The sequence below is a fragment of the Labrus bergylta genome, chromosome 12 (assembly GCF_963930695.1).
Source record: "Labrus bergylta chromosome 12, fLabBer1.1, whole genome shotgun sequence".
Lineage (NCBI taxonomy): Eukaryota > Metazoa > Chordata > Actinopteri > Labriformes > Labridae > Labrus > Labrus bergylta.
This window is the reverse complement of record NC_089206.1, coordinates 26,068,780-26,081,623: the sequence shown is the minus strand read 5'-3', so window position 1 is coordinate 26,081,623 and position 12,844 is coordinate 26,068,780. Positions and strand designations below refer to the sequence as shown.

Sequence of the window (12,844 nt, the reverse complement as noted above, 5' to 3'; positions counted from 1 at the left end):
GGACAGTAAATACCATAGATGTATGTCCGCCAAGGGCTTCCGTAGGAATCGTCAATACACGATGCATAGGCTATATTTCTGTAAGTTGACGTTTCGGGTCAGGTTGGGACCTACCTGGTTGGGACTAATGTTACCTGTACGACCCCCCACTGTGCTGTAACGTTAACGGTCAACACCCAGACAGCTGAGAGTCACGTGACACGTGACGTGTAACCAGCATGGCGGCGCTGAGCTGAGGTAGCAACTCTTACTGGACTGTCACCGATAGCCTGGCGTTTCGTTAGCTTCCCTCGTCACCTGCCTGTTTGCAGGGCCAGGCCGATGAGGACGGCCTGAGAGAGGAGCGGAAACAAGACCGAGAGATGCAGCAGAAACAACAGCGGCCTCCACAACAACGACAAAACTCACAGCTGACGGCGGAAAACAGCAAAACTAAGAGCATGTTTCTGTCCAGGGCGCTGGAGAAAATCCTGTCGGACAAGGAGGTGAAGAGGAGCCAGCACAACCAGCTGCGCAAAGCCTGCCAGGTGGCGCTTGGTAGGTGGCATTGTGTTGTATAGTAGTTTACCAGACCCTCGTGTTTTATGTTGTGCTTCAGTGAAACATTACGGTCGTGTCTGGATTGTAAAAAGGGGACTGCTCACTTTGCTAGCGTTAGCTTTAGCATCTGAATGGCCTCCATCGTCTGTTTAGATGCTCGTCTGCGTTACAGGTAGCTAACTGTGTGTGTGTGGGGGGGTATCACATTCACACATTGATTTTTATTCTTACTTTACACAATCCTCACGTCTGTCAATGACGGCAGGTAAACAAGCTATCAGGTAGCCGTCCTCAGCTAGTTATGGCTAGGTTAGCATGATAAACAGACCAATCCCTGTGTTGTACGTAGCACTGTCATCCAGCCAGACAGCTCAGTCCTGCTCTGCACCCAGACACACAGGATCCTCTGACGTCCGTGCTTTTCCATTCAACACAATCACGGATAGTGTTACACACACACACACACACACACACATCATCATCAGGTTGATCACTTAAATTCTGGTATTGCTGCTCATATTTAATCTAAAGCAGCCATGACCGTTTGTTATCATCCACCTGGTTGTCATGCTGTTATTTTAACAACTAAATGATTGTCACACAACATCATCTTGTATTGTGAGGCATCAGACAATGAATGGACACTTATTGTATGTGATAAGCTTTTACATGCTCAGTGTCTTTCTCTCTCTTGTAATGTGCTTGAGATGAATGCAGACAGGTAGTGTTTGGTTGTTGGGCTGCAGCAGGATTTAATGCAAGGAGATAAATGTCACTGAGAAGTGGCCAAACAAGTCTGTGTGTGTGTGTGTTTGAGCTGCTTTTGTCTGTCAGCGACACCCTCTCATTATTCATGATACTGATAGAACACAACACCCCCTTTTCCACTTCTCCTCTCACTTAATGGACACTATCTTATGTGTGTCTGTAATGGTGCTTTTGGTCAACATCCCAAAGCTAAATGTCGTGTTTCTCTTTTCAAAGATCAAAGTTGTTACGCTGTGGACTGATCTAGCCCGTGTCATCGGCTGCCTCCATGATTAATCAGGCATGCAGTTGAAGGACACAGTACTTGTCAGGAGCTGTTTTAAAGTAAAAAAAAATAGAGTTTAGCAAGGCGCTTGGATAAGAAAAAAAAAAATGACTTACACTTTTCTACGTTCAGCTCAAGCCGTAGTTTGAAGAAAGGAACCAAGCTGTCGTTTTTATCATTACTATATCATTACTATTACAGTATTGCGACATTTCTAGGGACATTTCTTTGCACAATCTGATTTCCTCTGTGAGGTTCTGTTATATGGCGGGTTTGTTAGAATTGAGTTCAGTTTGCATTTACTTCCACGATGTGTGTGAAAGTGATCGATCTGGTCGGTCACGTCTGGCTGAGCGCACACCATTAGTCACTGTGTACATAAATATGTAACACTGGGTGGTGTGTGTATAAATAACATTGAACAGATCGATTATGGATATAAAATGATGAGGGAGAAAAAGTATTAAGTAGGACTAATCATCTGAAGGAGAGGGATCAGATAAGACAAATTGTGATGAGACATAGTGAAAGTTGTTGATTAAATCCTGCCCAGTATACAATACTCTATTTCTGTAAGTAGATGACTTGTCTACCAACGACAATGCAAGAAACAAGACAATATATCCTTCTGCTTATATTTGATTTGACTAATAACCATACAGTCAATGTGAAACTGCTGTGAGCTGAAAGGGTCAAAGATCAGACTTGGATAACATTTTATCTATCTCTCCCTTCCCAGATGAGATCAAGGCAGAGCTTGAAAAACAAAAGTAAGTATTGTTATGCACACACCTTCCCCTCTGAATGAGTATATGACTGACTGAATGCACAGCAGTAGATTCAGACTTCTTTTCCCCGTTTCCTTGTGATTCGAGGCAGGAAGTTGATGTAAGGTTTTGCCCTGAAGCCGTCAGCAGTAAACCCCAGCTGCTCTCTTTGATTTGTGACTAAAGTGATTTGCTGCTGCTATTACTGCGACGTTAGTATATCAGCAGCACTTCAAGCAGCCTTCAGGTTATACTTCCGCTGCTTCAGGCAAGCTGTTACCTCCACATTAAGGTTAACCGCTCTGTGTGAAAATGTACGGTGTGTAATAATAGAGTCACATCATCTTGTGGAATAATGATTAAGTTTTAATGTGAGTTTTAGTGCATTTATATTAAAAGTGTTTACAGCAAGCTGCTGCAGTCATTTCTTTTTCCAACAGCTGTTTGCTCTCCTTCCCTCGCTGCAGGGATGGCACAGTGGTTCCACCCAGAGCCAACTACATTGAGGCTGACAAATACGTGCTGCCCTTCGAGTTGGCATGTCAGTCAAAATCCCCTCGGATAGTGAGCACCTCCTTGGACTGTCTGCAGGTAAATATTCACAAACACACAAACACACCCACAGTCAAATCTTCCACACGTCTCACTTTCTTTCGCGGGTGTATTCTCCACCTGGTTGTTCAGGGAGATTAAATTGTGCTCCGCCTGTTTCACACGTCTGAGGTACAACTAGAGTAATGTACATATCACTCACATGTATACACACTCTACTCCTTCGTAGTAATCTCTAAGTAGCTTTGCATAGCAGCTTCACACGTGGTCAAATATGTAACGATCCACATGTTACATTCAGGGTAGATTGTGTATTGTCAATCGCCTCATTTTGCCTGTCCCATAGTTCAAATGTCTTATCTCTCATATTTGAATGATGATTTGTAGAGCACCATGTTTATTGAATTCTAAAAGGCCTAATATCATTACAGGTTATTGATATTTATATGTTGTTATTCATGGCAGAACATTGCTCAGATTTTTAACACCATGTTTAATTTGCTTATCATTCAAACTATTATTCTTCACCCTTGAAATGTGATATGTCACGTTACATCTGCTCTTGCTTTGAGACTTGAAGTTATTAAAAACAAGTATTCAATTTAAAAGAGTTTGAAACAGCTGGGCATTTACAGTATCCTCCAGGAAGGCTAATAAAATGCTATGAAGCTGCATTTTGTGAAGCGTAGGATCGAGTATTTCTTGACTCAGCAGCCACGGCCTTGTATTTCAGGACTTTTCTTTCAAATCTGTTTGAGATCTTCAACTTAATACAATTCAAACTAATTGATTGCCAATGTGTCCCTTTAAAACCGTGCTGAATTTGGTTAAAATGAGCACCAAAACATACTTGCACACACTTACATCTGTGCATATAATACACAAGTTACACTCATAGTTTAAACACATCAGGTTTAAAAACAAAAACAGGGAATGCACTTTGCGTTGAATCATCTGCATCCTATCACACAAGATGACCCCTAAAACAACACAGTGCTGCAAACTACTCAGAGAATGACACATCCACTCTTCTTCTGCTGCCCTCACTTTTTCACCGTCTCTCCACTGTAGAAACTGATCGCATACGGCCACATCACTGGCAACGCCCCGGACAGCAGGACACCGGGGAAGCGGCTGATCGACCGCCTGGTGGAAACCATCTGTAACTGTTTCCAGGGCCCGCAGACCGACGAGGGAGTCCAGCTACAGATCATCAAGGTATGACCGGTCCATCTGACAGCCTTCTGATCCTCCAGCTGTCAATGACGTTGTTTATTCCAGACCTGATCAGATCAAACGGTGATGACTGACTGAGACAAATTGTCCTCTGTGGTTGAGCGCATTCAGTCATAGTTCACAGTGGTGGAAGAAATCCATTTTGAATGTTACATCTAAAGCTGTTTTCAAACATGTACGCTCAACCTGGAAATCTTTAGTTTACTTATGTCCCTCAAGCGTGAAGTCGTTCTTGTCAGATGGAAGGGGGAGGGGGGGGTCTCAGGAGTGAAGACATGACATTAAAAGACCCGGCAGTGATCTAAGATGTCCAATAAAGAGACATTGTCTGACACTGTAATGACAGTAAAACAAAAAAAAAGGATTAAAACACTTTATGGTGTCCATGACGATCGCACCAGTCACGCACCAGTTGTGTGATATGTTGTATACAATAAACCATCAACTGTGCCTGGTCACTCTCGAGTGAATTCTCCTGAATATTTCCTACTGCGTTCACACAACGGCTCACCCTGACTTCACTTGAATATATTACAAGGGGGCTGGCAGGAAAAAGGTGGCTAAAGTTGGGCTGATAATGTTACTAGGGGATGCTCATTCTCGAACAAAAAAATGCATACAAAAACAAAGGCTGGCTGGTGGTGTAGGGTGTGGGCTCTCCCCCGGTCAGCAGTCGCCCTCGAGCTCCGACCGTCAGCTGTCACACACGCGGTTGTGTTGTTGTTAAAAGAAGGTAAAACAAAAACGTCCGTCTACTTGTTGCTTCGATGTCAGGTCACACAATGGCTCAACGTCAAGATTCCCCCGAACGCTGTTACTTTACACACTTAACACACCTGGGCCACTGTGTTCATTGATAAGCCCCACCCACTACCGGCCAGCCAAACTCAAAAAGAGGAAATCATGCCTTCTCAGAGACTTTAAACCAATAGACCAATTAGAAACAATAAATGGATGAAGAATGGAGTTCTCTCAAAAAGTCTTAAGGAGATTTGTGCATGTGGGGAAAAAACCAACCTGTCACTATTTAGATAAAACTTCAGTTGTATGCCCTTGTTCATGCCATCTTTGATTTGATTGGACATTTGGTTTTCTATAATAACTAAAATGTTCTGTGGTTCTTTTAAGATTCACCTAGTCTACTTCTTGCTGCAGGATTTTATGAAAGAAGTGTTTTTTGTCTGACTTACTGAATGTGTAAGACCTCATATTTTATGAACTATCTTCCCATTCTAGTAACACTTAACAAAGTATCCAGTTTCTGCTATTATCAGTTTTTAATTTGTGACAAAATATGTATTATTTATATTGTTAAGTAGCCATTTAATGCACCTTATTTATTTAACTTTCTTACCATATTTCACAGACATTTTGTAACTTATCTGCACACTTCCTGCTCCTTCTTGTAACTTGATAACCTGCCTTTTGTTTGTACAGTAGGTATGATTCATAACTGCTGACTACTGACACTTCCTCTTCGTGAATGAAATACACATCCTGGTTGGTTTGAGAAGACAAAGTCTCTCCTGTTCAAAGGCGCATAGTCTTATTGCTGTTGACAAAGGGTTTATAGAACAGATTAACAACATGTGTTTGGCCTCTAACTACCACACTACACTTGAACACAAATATAAGTTGACAACATTAAAAAAGGCAAACAAACGACTGAATTCTGCACCAAACATAACGTTGCAAATGATTAGAACCAAACATCTGCATCTTCGGGCCTTTTTGTTCCACACATGGAGGAAGTGGAGTGGTGATTCAGCAGAAGCAACAAACTCAAAAGCAGGCATCTTGTCTGATAAGTCTTGACTTCTCTCTCTCTCTCTCTCTCTCTCTCTCTCTCTCTCTCTGTGTTCAGGCCCTATTGACTGCAGTGACCTCCCCGCACATAGAGATCCACGAGGGCACCGTGCTCCTCACTGTCAGGACCTGCTACAACATCTACCTGGCCAGCCGCAACCTCATCAACCAGACCACCGCCAAGGCCACGCTCACTCAGATGCTCAATGTTATCTTCACACGCATGGAAAACCAGGCTGTTAGTTAACATCAACATTTTTACTGTGCATTGATGTTTTATATCTATCCATGAAACAGAAGGGGGGGGGGGGAATCAGGGCTTCCTTCTCTGCAATCTGGTAATTTGTACATTTCAATTAAAAATTAAATGAAAGTCGTATCTGTTGAGAAGAACCTCCCATTGCTAAAAAGTGAGGAGGAAGGCCTTATAGCTTCTGTGAGCTTACTGAACATCAGATGGGAATTTAGTGATTCAGTTTTATTGACCTATTTTGGAATCGCTGGCCGATCACCGGGGAATTTGCTTGTCAGAATTTAGGATATCGTTCCTTGAATTAAACGACTCCTATTCATGTCTGCCTGTCTGTCTCTTTCTTCCTCCTCAGACCCTCGAGGCTCAGGAGCAGGAGAAGGACCGGCTCCGACTACCACAGCAGAACCCGTCCCCAGTCCCGGGTAATCGGAGGACTGGCTCCCCCCGGTCTGACCGGACACCGACTCCAGAGCTCCAGAACTCCCCGTCCCCAGCAGCAAGTTCTCCAGACCTCACTGCCACCAATACTAGCTCAACGCCCCCACCGCCAGCCCCTGACTTGGACCAGGACCAAGGGACTGATACCCCATCAATCAATGGAGAACCCAAGGAAGGCACCGCTCCTGTAAATGGAGAAGCAGAGCAGGTCACACCATCAAGTGGTATGTGTAAACAACTGACCTCAAGCTTTCAGTTCATCAAGTCTGTAGGTGAAACTGGAGATTTTCCAGTATCATAAAAGAGCTTCTTTTATCTTCATACTCTTTTTTTTATTTGCATCAGATTCAGTGTTTGAAGATGAAGGAGCAGAGACTCTCCCTGAAACGGCTCAGCCAGCAGAAGAAGGGGAGAAACTGGAAAGTAGTCCCAATCCAGCAGACTCATCTGTGACTGAAGGAGAGGGGGAGGAGTTACAGTCAGGCCAAATAAACAGTGGATCAGGTCAGAAGTCACTTGTTTAATTTATAATGTCTCTGTTTTGTTGTGTCAGTGCACTTGTTGACAGTGGTCTCTTTTATGGTCCTGACCTGTAAATGTTCGTTCTGTTCCCTTCTGTAGGAGATGAGAACCAAGTGCATCCCGTCACTGAGCAGACAGAGGTGACGCCCCCTAGAGGGAGAGCAGATGGGCAGCAGATGAACGGCATCATCGAGGACCGCTCTTCTGTTTCCTCCACAGATATGCTGGTGAGCAGAGTGTTTGTGGAGACTTGTTCTTGACTAGGGTGGCATCATGATTCAACGTTTCACTTTTTTATTGTGATTTCACCTTTAGGAACTTTAATGTCCCCTTTACTTAAAATGACCAATTTGAAAATACCTCTTTAGCTTCATGTAACTTCTCAGTGTGTCACCTCTCTGTCAGGAAGCTGATGTTTATTTATTCATCCAGACCTGACATCATGATGTTGATTGAAAATAGCTTGCTTGTTTAGCATACGGCAAAAAGGCACTTCTTCAGCAACCATAACAATGGAAGCTTTACCAACTCGCTCATTACCATAATGTGGAGCAAACTAAGGTCCCTCGGTTATATCCTGATCTCTATTACAAACCTCCAACAATATTAAGTGCCTAAAGCAGAAACACAGGACAAATAAGAGCTGTTCCTATTTGTGGATTTGTTGTTGTATAAAAAGTAACATTGATGTTTTTCATCTCTCATCAGGATGCCGAGGCGCTGCAGGGACCCTACAATGCCGCCCGTTTCTCCCACATCCTGCAGAAAGATGCCTTTCTGGTGTTCCGCTCTCTGTGCAAACTCTCCATGAAGCCTCTTGCTGACGGACCTCCAGACCCAAAGTTCGTGTTTTTTTATTCCCCACCTCTGAATGCACGATAATTTGCTGTAGCACTAATTACCTGTTATTAGTCTGGTGTTATCTTAGTCAGTTGCAGTTTTTTTAAATCATGAGAAAATGTTTAAAAGATGTCTAAAAGGAGCAATATGTAACTCTGACACATGGTGTTTTAAAAATACAAAACATATACAATACACAACTCCTCTATAGAGTTGACGAGCACTCAGGGTGCCATGTTGTGGACACGGAAGCTTCAGTGTTTAGCCAGCTTTGCGTCACTCTGGAAACCTTTCTGCATTCTAACCTCTCTCGATTTTCAAAAGCATCTCCAATATTGATCCTAGTTTTGCCTCATTTCTTGTTGTGAAGCTTATTAGAACAAATGCAGATGCTTTTTTTTTTTTTAGGTCGGGTAGAATCAGTTCTATCTGAACCAGTTCGCTTGCCCGCTTCCATCACTGCAACACCTGTTGGTTTGCCATTTGGCTGGCAAACTGAGGGGCATCCAAAACCTGTGTGGGGGTGCCTTAAAACCACCTACCTTATCTGGTCAAAACCAAAAACAAACCAATCCACACTGGAATCTAAAGTTAGAAGGAGGACATGCTGCTGCATTGATGACAGAGAAACCAGAACTTCAACATAGCATGTTTCCTTAATGTCTGATGATATAGTCAGGTCATTTTATTGTTTAATTCAGTAGATATCTTAAATATTGCTCCTTTCATATCCTGACATCATGATCTCGAAGAACTACCTCCATGGTAACGAAGGACATGCCGCTTAAATCACCAACACACACGCTCTGAAAACCTTACTCGATTTGCTTTTAGTCCCCTACGAGGCAGCCTTTTTATATCTTCCTTCAAAATAAATAAAGATGCCTTCGGCTTGTGCACAGTATTTAATTTGTGTCTCTGCAGGTTATTTGCCATTTTCCATGCCGGTTGTTTCTCTGTCATCTCTTGTTACTGTAACTCTAGAGCATGGAGCAGTCCATGTTAACAGGTCATAGTAAACTGAGCCCGGAGGAAGCTAACAAAGAAGACTTTCCAGCCTTCATTTAATAAATACCACATTTAAATACCATTATATCAAAGTGACTTGTGTTTCCCTCTACTTAGAGTAAATCAGAAAACAGTTTATTAGAGTAAATCAGAAAACAGTTTATTGATGCTTCAATAAGGGAAATTGTATTTCTATTGATTTATCTTCAGTGTCTTTGTCCATGTTTTTTCTATTTGAACCTGCAGTGTTACTGATGCCCACTCAATCCCTCTCCTCTGCAGGTCCCATGAGTTGCGCTCCAAAATTGTGTCTTTGCAGCTGCTGCTCTCAGTGCTGCAGGGTGCAGGGCCGGTGTTTCGCACTCACGAGATGTTCGTCAACGCCATCAAACAGTATCTGTGCGTAGCCCTGTCCAAAAACGGGGTCTCCTCTGTGCCTGAGGTTTTTGAGCTCTCCCTGGCCATCTTTCTCACCCTGCTCTCACACTTCAAGGTCCACCTGAAGATGCAGATCGAGGTACATAACAGAGTCACACACTTGGCCTTAAGGGGGAAATGTACCGATGGTGTATTTTTTTTAAACATTTGTTCTGACATTTATGTCCGTGAAGCTTATTTTTTATATTTGACATTTTGTCTCCTCTCGGCCTCCCTGCCTCAGGTGTTTTTCAGGGAGATTTTTCTGACCATCCTGGAGACATCAACCAGCTCCTTTGAGCACAAGTGGATGGTGATCCAGACACTAACACGGATCTGTGCAGGTACCAACACTACTTCTCATGCTTCAAAAACCCAAACTAATAAATGAAACAAACAAGTTCAAACTAAAGCTCTTTGTAGACATGGAACACTTTGTGCGTTTGAAGTGGTTATTATTCTCATGCTGAGATACAAGGAGGTGACTTTTACACGTGTGTTGGATTCAATGATGATTTGCATTTGTAGTTTTAATTAATGACCCCTGTGAGCACGAGGACACTCATCTTTTCTCTTTCTGTGAGTCTAAAAATATCACATGAATTTAATAATTGATTTTTACAGAGAAGGCTGCCTATTTTATAAGGTCTCAAAGTGCATAAGCATTGAATACCAAGACGTCAGGACTTATTCATTAATCAAAGCAGTCTGCTGAAATAGGTAATTTGTAAATCATGAGGAAGACACCTGTTGGCCTGATGACAGCTGTGGTCATACCCTGGTTATTTATGACCTTTTTCTTTGGTCTCTAGAGTTTAACATCCTTCTTTTAAATTGATCTGACAGGAATGTCTCCATAAGAACTTACATTTAACATTTTTTTTACTTTATAAATGCATTTTCTTTTCTTTTTGCAAATAAGATGATTCTTATTAGATAATATTAGTAAAGTGAGTTTGGGAATTCAAGAGAGATGCGCCTTTCCACTTTTTTCGAGTACCAATCTGATTCCGATACTGATTCTGATGTTTTTATTATCGTAACTAATAAGGTTATTGTTGTTTTTGGTATTATGTGTAAGGCTACACAAAGCTGTAGTAAACCTGGCATTGCTTTGACTTCACATACAAACAGGAAGCAGCAACAACTTTCAGGTTTTCAAATTAAATCTTTTAAACTTAAGTGTAAGAGTTGTACTTTTGATCACATAGGAGCTGTTCCATCTCGTCTGAACATCTTGATGATGATTATTTGTGGACACTTCTTACAGTTCAGTCTGAATATCTTCAAAGTGAGACTGTGCGAGTTGAGAATGTTTAAATTGCCCAACTATCTTTCTTGATCAGTGACATGGATCTGCGCCGTCAGTCCGATATCCTACCTGTAAATCATGTCCGTATTGGACCCGATACCAATATAAGATCAGATCAGTCCCATATCTAAGTTCAATGCAATATTCCTGTCATGCTCTTTGAGCTTGTCTGTCAGCCAGAAGGCCTCTGATACAAACTTTTGGTTTTCATGTCCGGCCTTGAAAGGTGGCTGTTTAATATAAAAGTGACTCCAGAGCTAACTCTTATTTAAGAGTTGCCATCTTCTTGTTTTCTAAATCATGTAGTTTGGTGCATGACTGAACGGGACTTCGTGTCACCTCAGTTGTAGCCACTTCATAAATCAATAACTTCTCAGGACTTTGTTGAAGTTGAGACTTTCAAGCACTGGTCAACAAATACCTGTTTTGGTGCATACCAAGGGCACGGTGGTGACGTATTAAAGATTTCTGCTGACTGCAGTAACCGGCCCGGTAGTGTGAGTAAAGGTAGACAAGAAACAGAGTATATTCAAAAACAAGCTTTGCAAATGTTGTTGGATACTGATCCTTGAGTGAAGATGTTGATTACCTGCTGCACAGGCAGTGGTGGAGGTGACTGAAGTGCTGTCAATCAATTCATTAAATTAAGTGTATTACCATAAGAAATACTCAGACACTTTTCCATACAACCTTGCAGACGCCCAGTGTGTGGTCGACATCTATGTGAACTATGACTGTGACTTGAACGCAGCGAACATCTTTGAGCGCCTTGTCAGTGACCTGTCAAAGATCGCTCAGGGCAGAAGTGGACAGGAGCTCGGTATGACTCCTCTGCAGGTAAGAGTATTCTCCAGGACTCAGTGTCCCTGTGCTGCATCTTTTATGGCTTAACAACACTGCATCATTACTTTTGATTGATTAGGTTTTATCTCACTAGGACTCATCAGTCTTTCATTATTTATATTTACGTTGGACATCGTAGTAACTAGCCAGTCCTCCTAAAATTAGCAGTACCTTCCTGTATTGTTGTAAAGGTTTACCTTCTTTGGTCAGCTTCTTTGGAATATAACTGAGATGTATGAGTGACTGTGTAAATGATTTGGTTTCCAAAGGAGCTGAGTCTGCGTAAAAAAGGTTTGGAGTGTCTGGTGTCCATCCTGAAATGTATGGTGGAGTGGAGCAAAGACATGTACGTCAACCCAAACCTTCAAGCTAACCTGGGTAAGTATGCTTAAAAAATATGAATGTTTTAATTCTTCATACATATGTATTGAAAATGTATACAAATGTATGCAAAATGCACAGGACAGGGGGGAGTCTAAGCAGGTTTTTTAATGTGTGTGTGATTTGTGTGCAGGCCAAGAACATCCATCTGACAGTGAAGCAGGAGAGCTGAAGCTGCCAGAGCAATCAGGACGTCGAGACAGCATCAGCTCGCTAGACTCCACTGTCTCTTCAAGTGTTCAAGCGTCGCAGGCGGACCACCCGGAGCAGTACGAGGTTATCAAACAGCAGAAAGATATCATCGAGCACGGCATCGAACTGTGAGTCAACAGGGTTAGGATTTACTGTTGAATCAAATAGGTATTGGAACAGTACCTGACCGTTGATGTTTTCCATCTCATTTCTTCTCCAGCTTCAACAAGAAGCCAAAGCGAGGAATCCAGTACCTGCAGGACCAGGGCATGCTGGGGACCACAGCAGAGGACATCTCCCAGTTCCTGCACCAAGAGGAGAGACTGGACACGGTGAGGGGTCACTCATGCGACGCTGAATTCTCAAGGGACAGAAGAGTTAATTCATGTTCTATAATAATCACCTTACTGTTGTACCTCTGCACCCACAGACCCAGGTGGGAGAGTACTTGGGTGAGAACATCAAGTTTAACAAAGAGGTCATGTACTGCTACGTGGACCAGTTGGACTTCTGCGGGCGGGACTTTGTCTCTGCACTGAGAGCGTTCCTCGAAGGCTTCAGACTTCCTGGTGAGGCGCAGAAGATTGACAGGCTGATGGAGAAGTTTGCTGCTCGATACCTGGAGTGCAACCAGGGGTAAGACCCGCCTCAGATTTCTTATTTAAAGAAGATGAGATAAGACAGAGTTATATTGCTTTTCAGAA

General features: G+C 42.6%; 1 protein-coding gene across 1 annotated transcript in view; it reads left to right on the top strand.

Annotated features, from left to right (window-relative positions):
• Positions 1–211: 211 nt before the first annotated feature.
• Positions 212–12,844, top strand: part of arfgef2 (ADP-ribosylation factor guanine nucleotide-exchange factor 2 (brefeldin A-inhibited)) — a 28,845-nt gene continuing 16,212 nt past the window's right edge. Inside the window, exons 1-16 of the mRNA XM_020635333.3 lie at positions 212–537; positions 2,313–2,343; positions 2,808–2,931; positions 3,964–4,110; positions 5,993–6,172; positions 6,540–6,849; positions 6,971–7,129; positions 7,247–7,374; positions 7,856–7,989; positions 9,278–9,512; positions 9,657–9,756; positions 11,422–11,561; positions 11,837–11,945; positions 12,082–12,268; positions 12,361–12,472; positions 12,571–12,776. Coding sequence (XP_020490989.1) covers positions 363–537; positions 2,313–2,343; positions 2,808–2,931; positions 3,964–4,110; positions 5,993–6,172; positions 6,540–6,849; positions 6,971–7,129; positions 7,247–7,374; positions 7,856–7,989; positions 9,278–9,512; positions 9,657–9,756; positions 11,422–11,561; positions 11,837–11,945; positions 12,082–12,268; positions 12,361–12,472; positions 12,571–12,776 — 2,477 coding nt within the window. The 5' untranslated portion in view covers positions 212–362. The remainder of the gene's footprint in view (positions 538–2,312; positions 2,344–2,807; positions 2,932–3,963; positions 4,111–5,992; positions 6,173–6,539; positions 6,850–6,970; positions 7,130–7,246; positions 7,375–7,855; positions 7,990–9,277; positions 9,513–9,656; positions 9,757–11,421; positions 11,562–11,836; positions 11,946–12,081; positions 12,269–12,360; positions 12,473–12,570; positions 12,777–12,844) is intronic.